Source organism: Taeniopygia guttata, chromosome 6 (assembly GCF_048771995.1).
Source record: "Taeniopygia guttata chromosome 6, bTaeGut7.mat, whole genome shotgun sequence".
Classification (NCBI taxonomy): Eukaryota; Metazoa; Chordata; class Aves; order Passeriformes; family Estrildidae; genus Taeniopygia; species Taeniopygia guttata.
In genome coordinates, this window is record NC_133031.1 from 3993674 (window position 1) to 4003025 (window position 9352).

Here is a 9352-nt window from a genome sequence, read left to right on the forward strand (position 1 = left end):
ATAGATCCTATTTTCCTTCATGAAAAAGCCATGCATTAAATTAACCTTCAACATCCACCCTGTATCATGTAGAGTAAATGAATAAAAATCACACAGAGCTCTGAGTTGCTCCAAACTAGAAAGGAGCTGGGCTCTGGGAGTTAGTTATGAGTAATGACAGTATCTTTGGTCTCTAATGTAATTAAGGGATTTGACAGCTCAGCTGCCTATTCCCTTCCTTCTCTTCCAGTTTGTCAGAACACAACAATTGTCCTTTAAATCATTATACAACAACCATTTTCATGTTTAAACCTGTTGTAGGGGAAGACTCTGGCTAAGGTACCAAGGTATCATTTGTCAGCTTATGCAGCATTAATATGGCAACAACATTAATCCATTGTAAATATAATTTCATTTCAGGAACTATTCAGCAATTTACAACCTGCAAAAATTTGGTGGACAGAAGCTTTCCATATAAAATTTCAACTTTGTATTTGCACTCCTTGAAGTTTAGTTTTGCCTTTATGCTTTTTAGCACAGAGGGATTTTAACACAACATCCTTTCAACCATATTATAATTGAATAAATTATATTGCTTCCACAACAAAGAGGACTTAGGTGTCTACACCAGCCTACAGGGAAGAGAATGGAAAATACAGCCACCTCTCTTCTGGGAAAAAATTCAGACAATTCTGTACTTCTCTACACAGTGTTTTAAGACATCAATACTCACTGTCTCTACAGCAGTCATTGGGCTCCAGAACACTTTGGTAAGACAAGCAAGTTCTTCTTGGTGTCCTAAGTGTAGCACTGGGTATCAACAGGAATTTTGTCCCGAAGAAATGTGCCAGCCCCAGCCTCGCAGTTATCTAGAGCCAACTAATCTCTGTGCATGCATTATACTGCAGCAGCCACAGCAGCTCCAGTGTTGCATAAGCTCCACACTCAAGGCTACATCCTCTCCCAGGTCAGGGGAAGGCAGATGGAATGATCCCATGGACAGAAAGGCCTTCCTGACTAGCAGAGATTCCTAGAAAGATGCATTTCCAAAATTCACCACCCTCCAAGACTCCAGCTGGACCAAGAGCTGGGGCTGGCCAGCCAACCACACAGAGTAAACGTCAGGTGGGATTTCCACAAGTCCTCAACAGTGACAGAACTGTCCTCAGCGAGCAAACCCCACAAAGTAACTCCTCAAGTGCCAACACCTCATCAGTCTTAGTGCAAGCAAGAGAAAACTTGGATTTTTCCTTAGAAAATGAACACTCAGACCCACTGCCTAGCAAAGCTGGCACTTGATTCAGCATTACCCTCTTCACATTTAACAGCAAAGCTCTGAATGTTCTGAAGACTTCACACACTTAACTGAGCCTAAAACCAGGCTCCAATCATTAATCACTTTGGCTGGGCATATAAGGTCACCATATTAGAAACATTATGCATGGTCCACTCATTTCTCTGCCCACCTTGAGAAGAATACACAGCCATCACTTCAGCAGCTTCTCTCCACTTCAAAGTGTGCACAGGCACATATTTTTTAATTTGGGGTTTAGCTTGTGCAAAGTCTCCACATGCACCGAAAATTTCTGATGATCCAAGCTGAAGCATTTCCCAAAGAATCCTGCACTACATTTAAACAAGTGCAAAGGGACAAGCTGTAATTTGTGAGGGCTTTTTCTAAGTCTCTTTCTGAACAACAGCAGTGAAAAAGCAGGGCAGGAAGGGGCTGGGTGACTCTGGATGGGATTGCACCCCACAGCACCTGCTGGAGTGTGGGCTTTGAAGGCTTCAGCTGCCCAAGACCCCTATCCACACAGCTATGGCACAAGGTTTGGGATTTTCTGAGTTGTGAGGAGCAGTGAACGACCTAGCCCATGTCAAACCCCAGAAGAGAAAATGCAGAAACGCATTTGCAGCAATCACCACCTTGCCTTCTCCATCTGGACAGGTCAAAACCCTTCATCCTTGCTTAGTGCAGAAAGAGCAATCTTCCTGGGATCAAACACATCCTGTAACAAGGAGGGAACTGAAACTCTGATGAGTCTCCAGCCAGCAGGGTCGCTGCAGTGCTGTCTATGCTAAAAGACTTCTGAGATGAATTCAGAGCAAAACTGGCACTCATCTTGTCCAAACCCAACATCATCCCAGGCTCCAGGAGCAAAATGAGTCTGTCAGGCTCTAAACACTGCTAAGTAACATGGTTTAATTCAGAACAAAGAAATACTTTCCCACCAATAAAATGCATTGCCAGTTGGTCTCTTCTAGTTTCTTCTAAACCCTCCCTGTGCTTGTGTGCAAGACAAACTCGTTACAAAACCTCTAACAAACTTCAATTTTAAAATGAGACCAAGTCTTTTAAACAAATGGCATTTCCAGCTCGGCCTCTATTTTTAAACACAGTATGGACTTCATGCCACTAATTCACTTTTTTTTTTTTTTTCCTGGAAGCTGAGCCATTTTGAGTCAAGTCCCATAATTTAAAGTTTCATTAAAAATGCAAAGAGCTTTAGGACTGCAAATAGCATGAAGCAGTAGGAGATTCTAAGGAGCTTCCTCCAGCAATTTCAGCATTCCCTGCCTTTCATTCCACGAGACAAACGACGTGTGAGACGTGTAAACTGCACCCAACATCTCATCCTGCCTGAACGTTGCTGCAGTTTGTACCACTATGTAGGTCACGAGCTCCACATGCTTCAGTCGAGCCCTAGGCTCAGCCTAGCTGCCCGTTTGCACCCCTACCACAAGGCCTGGGGACATGAGACGAAGTTTAACCCGAGCTAGGACAGGCACAAGAAGCAGTTCCATGATTTTTTCCCACTTGCTAAACTCACACACAGAGCTCTTAAGACATAGGCTGCATGGAAGTGTTCTCTCTGCTGTTCCCTGCAGTAAAGGGGGCATCGCTAAGCTGCACAACTTCAGAAATAACACACAGAGTGCCTCAGAAAACATTCTGGTGCTTGCAGCATCAAGAAACGCAACCATCAAAGAAAGACATTAATCCAAACTTTCCTTCTCACCCATGCGCACCAAAAAGTATCCAGTACTGCAGAAATTAATTAAAACCCAAATAAACCAGAAAAACATCTGAAGCATTAAACAGCTGATTCAATGTCTCCACCTTTAAAACCCTTTCTTCTTCTAATTTCAAAATTTTTTTCCAAGATGTGCATAAAGACTGCTCAGAGAGAACATCTGATTAGAAGACAAGCAGCAGCAGTGTGGTTTTTAAAGACACACAGGCCCATTTTCATACTCTGCCTGATTTTGGGAAGATGCTGTCTCCCTTTGCTGAAACAAGGATTCTTAAGCAGCTCCTCAGGAACTGAGGGTTCCAAGCATAATGTCCTGTACTGCACATATATCAATATCACTTTTAACAGGATCTGGCACAGCTCAACCAAGGATTTTGGCACTCCAGCACCTCACCCAGCCTGCCTCGGGATAATATCCATGCCCAAAAGCCTCTGGCCACAGGGGACACTGAGGCAGGAAGGGGCAGGAGAAAGGGCAGAGCACAGAACACAGGCACCCCACCTGGACTCACTGCAGTTCCTTCCACTCTCCAGCTCCCAAAGCCCAGGTGAGAAGCAGCTGCTGAGTGTTCTGGAGCTGCAGGAGGAACCCAGACCTCCATTTCCCATTCCCAGCCAAATGCCCAACTCCTGGCTGCCTCTCCCTTTTAGCTGGACAGAGGCAGCTACCCTGAACTAACCAGGCTTTTCTAACACCTGGTCCTCCTGCCATGCCTTGTTGAACAGCTCACTCGGCTTCAGGTTTTCTCTTTTTTCCCCTTTATATGACATGGTGTGAGAGCTAAATCCATGGCCATGTGTGTAAGGAATAAATAGGCAATTTCCCAGCTACCAGGAATGGTGGGTAACAATTCCATTGGAGCCTTGCAAAAAGAATCCTGCACAAAGTGATTAAAAAAATTCAACTTTCACTTCCGCAGCAACATCAGCCTTCAAGCAAAGCCACTGCACAGGCAGAAGTCTTCATTCATTAATTATCTGTTCAAAATGTGCAGCTACAAAAAAAATCCCATTTCTTCCTATGATATTTTTTTTATCATTAAAGAAACCATACAATCTTTTCCACAAATTTCATGGCAGAACTGTAGGCAGCTGCTCCTTTTAGAAATGCCAGCCTAAGCCCAGTGTAATGACCTGCCTTAACACAAAATTCTAAGAATAAAAATTAAAAATAAGCCATCAGTTCAATTTGTCACATCATTAGGCAATCTTGAGCAAGAAAGTCAAGGTTCAGCATTCACTAATTTTCTTGCTGGGAGCATATAACCAGTTAAAAAGATGTGTTTGGGTCAAAATATCTCTCCCTACCAACTGCACATCTGGGCAAAGATGCCTGAAACATCAAACTCTTCAACTGTGAAGGCAAAACCTTTTGGTTTTGCTACCACTTAACTTCTTCCATAAAGCCAACAAAATCTTCCCAACAGCCAGCAAAATCACCAAGTGCAAACACGTAAAAATCCAGGCCTGAAAGTATTTTTATCAAAAATAAAACGCAGGAATAATGAGCCAGAGCTTCTGGGTTTTTAACTTAAAGCTAAGCAGGCACTTGCTAAACTCCAGAACATTTCAGGTTGTTTTAAAGCCATCAAAATTTTAGGCCAAGGCTCAATGCAAGAGCTCTGTACTAGCTACAGCTTTTATCCCACTCTAAAACCGGATTTATTTGGAGCACTTGCTCAGACCTGAATGTAATTGCTCCAAAACCCAATAAATTTCCACCTAATCCCGTTGCAGAACGGAAAACATCTCTCCACAGGGAGAAGTCCAGCTCCGAGCACTACTGTCAATATTCATTTTCCCAACTTCTAAGCAAAGTTCTTGCCCCAAAACCTTTCCCACAGCACCAATCTTTCACCAGCACGGAGCAAGACCCTGGCGCCAGCAAAGCCCCTACCCACCATGAATGCTGCAGGGCATTCCAAGCTAAACATCTGCCTGATGTTGCTCCAACACATCTGTTCCAAAGGCCACCAAAACTACACACCGGCTTTTGCCTCATTAGCCGTAATTGTACGCTAATTACTTATTCCAGAATAAGTATTCTATACAATCCTCCTCGATGAGACCCGACGCGCTCTCGTTTGTGACACATCCTCGTGCAGCTCACCGGGGAAAAAAAAATGGTGGGCTCTGGTTGTTTTTGTTTTTTTTTTTTTAAATTTAGGAGTGATTGCAACCTCTTGTCATGGAGAGCCTTGCTGTATCCTAAGGTACAGCTCTGCCTTAGCGGAGGGCTGGAAATCAGGGCAGAGGACACAGGCTTCGACTGAAGCAACCCGAGGAAAGCCACAGGCCTTGCCATGATTATAATCGCAACTCAAGACGAGTTACTAAATTAAAAAAATATCTATCTAGAAAGCGCTGTGCACGCAAATCACGGCGGGTCGGGCGCATTTGCTGCGTGAGCCCAAAAGGCAGCGGCAGAGCCGGAGATAAGCGGCTGCTCCGGAGCGGCCGGGGCTCGGGGCCGGGGGGGCACGGCCCCTCGGCGGCTCGGGGGGGCCGCGGGCCGGCCGGCAAGGAGCGCTGGCGTTAATCCTGGAGCTCCCGTTAATCTGCCGGGCCCGGACAAAAGGCGGCCGAGGCGGCGGCGGCGGCGGGGGAGGGCGCGGCGGCCCGGGCGAGCCCCGGCGGCGGAGCGGCCGGGGGCAGCGCGTTAGGTAACGCCGCGCGGGTCTGATGCAATCGCGGGACGTGCGGGAGCAGGAGCGGGAGGAGGATACAGGTCAGGTCCAGGTCGAAGCCATCCTCCTGGTATCGCCTTTTGTTCCTGCTGACGATCTCTTTGATGATGGCGGTCATGTCTGGCAGCCGGGGGCCGCTCCGGGGCAGCGCGCAGGGCCCGGGCGGCGGCCGCGAGGCACCACCGGGCGGCCCCGGGCGCTGATGCTCCGGCGGCTCAGCCCCGGGCGGGCCCGGCTCCCGGCGGCGGCACCGGCTGCCGCTCCCTCCTCCTCCTCCTTCTCCTCCTCCTCCTCCGAGCGCGTCGGGAGCCGCGCCGAGCCCCTGCGGGCGGTGCCGCCGCCGCCGCCGTGTTTGGGGCGAGCGCGGCGGCGGCGGGGGGAGCAGCTCTGCGGCGCTCCGGGCCCCGGCAATGGTGACAGCGGCGCGGGGCGCGCCCCCGGCCCGGCCCCGCTCCGCTCCCCGCCCCGGGGGCCGGGCGGTCGCTCCCTCGGCTCTTCCCGGCGGCGGCTCCTCAGGGCGGCACGGCCGCGCTCATCCCCCAGCCCGCAGCGCTCGCCGGCGCGGGGCGCCCATCATGGCCGCGGCTTCCGAGAGGGACGGCGGGCGGCGCCGCCACGCCCACGCGACGCATCCGCCAACACACAAAGTAGTCCCTCCCACCCCGCCGCCGGAGAAGCGGAGACGCGGCGGAGCGGGGGCACCGGGGGAGCGGATCGCGCTGCGGGCGCCGTCCGTACCCCTCTGCCCGCCGGCTCCACTCGCCGCACGGAGGGGGCGGGGGAGGGGGGGCAGCGAGCGGAGGGATACGGGCGGTAAGGTGAGGCGGCGCGGTGCTGCGTTCGGTCACGTGGGCGCTGGCGGCGGTGCCTCCCCCGCGGGCGGAAGTGGCCGTGAGGGGCCGTGAGGGGCCGTGAGGGGCTGCGGGCCCCGCGCCCCCCGAGCCCCCCGAGCCCCCCGAGCTCCGGGACTGCCGCCCCTCGCCTCTCCGCCCACCTCGGCCGGGCTGGCCGGCAACAAGGCAGGGGGAAGAACGGGCTCGGTACGGCCCCGCGGGGAAAAGGAACGGGGGGGGCTCAGCCTGGCGTCTTGAAGGGGCTCGTCGTCCTCCCCTCACGCAGCCCGGGGCGGCGTGGAGCGGGGAAGCGGCGGTGAGCGAGCGCCTGTCGCCCCCTGCAGCCACCGGGCACGGAGGGAAGGGGGCTTTGGGCCACCTGCTGCCCTCGGAACGGCAGAGTCATTGAGGTTGGAAAATCCCTGCCCGCCTATAGAGCCCCAGCTGTGCCCAGTGCCCACCTTGTCCCCAGCCCAGAGCACTGAGTGCCACCTCCAGCCCTTCCTGGGACACCTCCAAAGCTCCCTGGGCAGCCCTGCCAAGGCCTGAGCGCCCTTTCCATGGGGAAATTCCTCCTGATGTCCTCGGGGTACCCTAGCTCGGGGACAGGGACATGCCAGTCCCCCCAGGTCAGGCCGGCTGGCCCAGCAGCCCGTGGTATTTCCATGGAGCTTTCTGTCCGTTCTCCTTCCCTGATCACAGTTATCCTGGCAGGGAGAAAACCCTGTCTATAAATCTCTAAAGCAGTCTTTATAACTGTTTAAAAACATTAGGGGCTAAACCCCATTGTACAAGGCTCTTTGCACTCTAAGCTGAGAACTGTAATTTTTTGGGAATTTAATGTTTTGCAGGAAAACGACCTTTAAGGGCTCAGAATAAAGTGGAACATCAGGTGGAGGGATTTCCCAGGCTGCTGCAGCCTCCAGCCTTTGCAAATACTCTATTATATAATTCCTTTCAGCAACGTATCAAGTTGCATCTTGAGATGTTTTACCACCACTATTCCCACTGCAAAGCTGTTTCCAGAACCTCCTCCTGGTTTTCAGGCCAAATATATTTGGGGCTGGTGTGCATCCACTTATCCTTGTGCCAAGCCTGGCCTCCAGGAGCACTTGGTGGGCACAGAGGTCCCTGTCAGCCCCCTCGATTTCCACATTCCCCCTTTCCTCCAGCTGCAAACCCCAAACTGAGAGAATGGAAGTGTCCAAGGCCAGACTGGAGCAAGGTGGGATAGAGTGGAAGGTGGCACGGGGTGGAATGAGCTGGATGGAAGCTCCCAGCCACCCCAGCTCGTTGTGTGTCTGAGTTTTAACTTGTGTTCCCACCTCCTGGCTCTGTTTTTAGGTGGGAAGTATTCCAACATGCCAAAGGCTTGGGGACAGAGCTGCCACCAACACTTTTCCTCCATACTTCCCAGTGCATTCCTTTTCCAGAGAGCCCATTGCGCTGGAGCTGTGCATGGAAAACCCACGTGAAATCTGGGAAGGAAACCAGTCACAACCCTGAGCACAATCCCTCAGTATCTGGATAAACTGGAGCCCCATCCAATCCACACCTCCTGCATCGCCACCACCCTGAAAAACTGCACTTCCCTGCGACTTTCAGAAGTATTTTTCCATGGGATTGCTTTCAGAGGTTGCCACCACAAGGTTTCGAGCTGCTTTTCCTCCTGTGTGTGTTTGTGTTTCTCCTTAATTGCACCAAAACAGATGTCACTTTTTTCCCAGGAGTGGGAAGAAACCCAGAAGGGTCCTAAATATTTTCCTCCAGGAATGAATGAGCACAATGGTCCACACGAACTGAAAAACAAAAACCTGCAGAAGATTATAATCTTTTTTTACCATCAAAGCCTGCAGGAGCAGCGTGAAAGGGAAGGACTTGCCTGATCAAATTGAAATAATTTCTTCCATGAAGAAATTCCTGGTGATGTCCCACCTGAACCTCCCCTGGCACAGCCTGAGGCCATTTCCCCTTGTCCTGTCTCTGGAAAACCTTGGCTGGAGAGCAGAAGGGCTGAGGAGAAATTGCCAAAACTCCGGGTTAATTACGGCTGTTAGATCTCGTCATTTCCACCTTTTTCCTGGATGTTCTTTCACTATGTGTATGTTGGGAATATGTGAGACACGTTTTATATCAGTTATGTACACATGTGTATGTATAAAATATATAACTATATGAAATATGCCTATATATGCATATATGTGTTGTTTTATATTTATGTTTATAATTTTATATTTCTCTTAACACATTGTATACATTATGAACACTAATGTTATGTGTTAGTGGTGTGAAAAACGCCAATCACTTGGTTTTTAAAATTTTAAAAGTTTAATAATAATACTAAAATGGTTATAAAAATAGTAATACAATTAGAGCAATAAAGTTTAGAGTTAGGACAATTACAAGACAATAAAAAACACAGAATTACAGACGTCTGGATGCTCTCGGACACTAAGTCAGGAAAAGCATCTCTTGTGAACAAAGGAATAACTTTAAAAGCAGTAGCTTGCTGCATATTCATAGATCTCATACATGATGCAAAATTCCTTGTAAATTAAGAACTTTTCTGGTTTTTGTCAACTTCTTCTCCTTAATCCTGGTGGTTCCATAAAGACGGAGAGAAGGTGGAAGAATGTTTGTCTTTTTCAATAAGGAGGCAGTAACTCTTTATGGGTCCCTTTCACTGCCATCTCTGTGTGAAGAGTTTCTTGATTATCTCACTCTTGCTTGAGCTAGTAAAAAAATCCTACATGGCAGAATTTTTATTTTAACATTATGTTGCAACCTAAAACTACATTTAACACAGCACTTAAGAGAA

At 49.5% G+C, this 9352-nt stretch overlaps 1 protein-coding gene and 2 long non-coding RNA genes across 5 annotated transcripts in view; 2 read left to right on the forward strand and 1 right to left on the reverse strand.

Moving 5' to 3' along the window:
- Positions 1-6229, reverse strand: part of PTEN (phosphatase and tensin homolog) — a 54902-nt gene extending 48673 nt beyond the window's left edge. Inside the window, exon 1 of the mRNA XM_030275735.4 lies at positions 5741-6229. Coding sequence (XP_030131595.1) covers positions 5741-5819 — 79 coding nt within the window. The 5' untranslated portion in view covers positions 5820-6229. The remainder of the gene's footprint in view (positions 1-5740) is intronic.
- Positions 1-9352, forward strand: part of LOC140684419 (uncharacterized) — a 58502-nt gene that overhangs the window by 33592 nt on the left and 15558 nt on the right. The gene's annotated exons all lie outside the window — the stretch shown is intronic.
- Positions 6540-8722, forward strand: LOC140684418 (uncharacterized). 2 transcript variants are annotated; one of them, XR_012056657.1, is made up of 2 exons: positions 6540-6741; positions 7879-8722. It is a non-coding gene; the product is annotated as an uncharacterized lncRNA (long non-coding RNA). The 2 variants fall into 2 exon arrangements; XR_012056658.1 differs by lacking the exon at positions 6540-6741 and adding an exon at positions 6748-6944.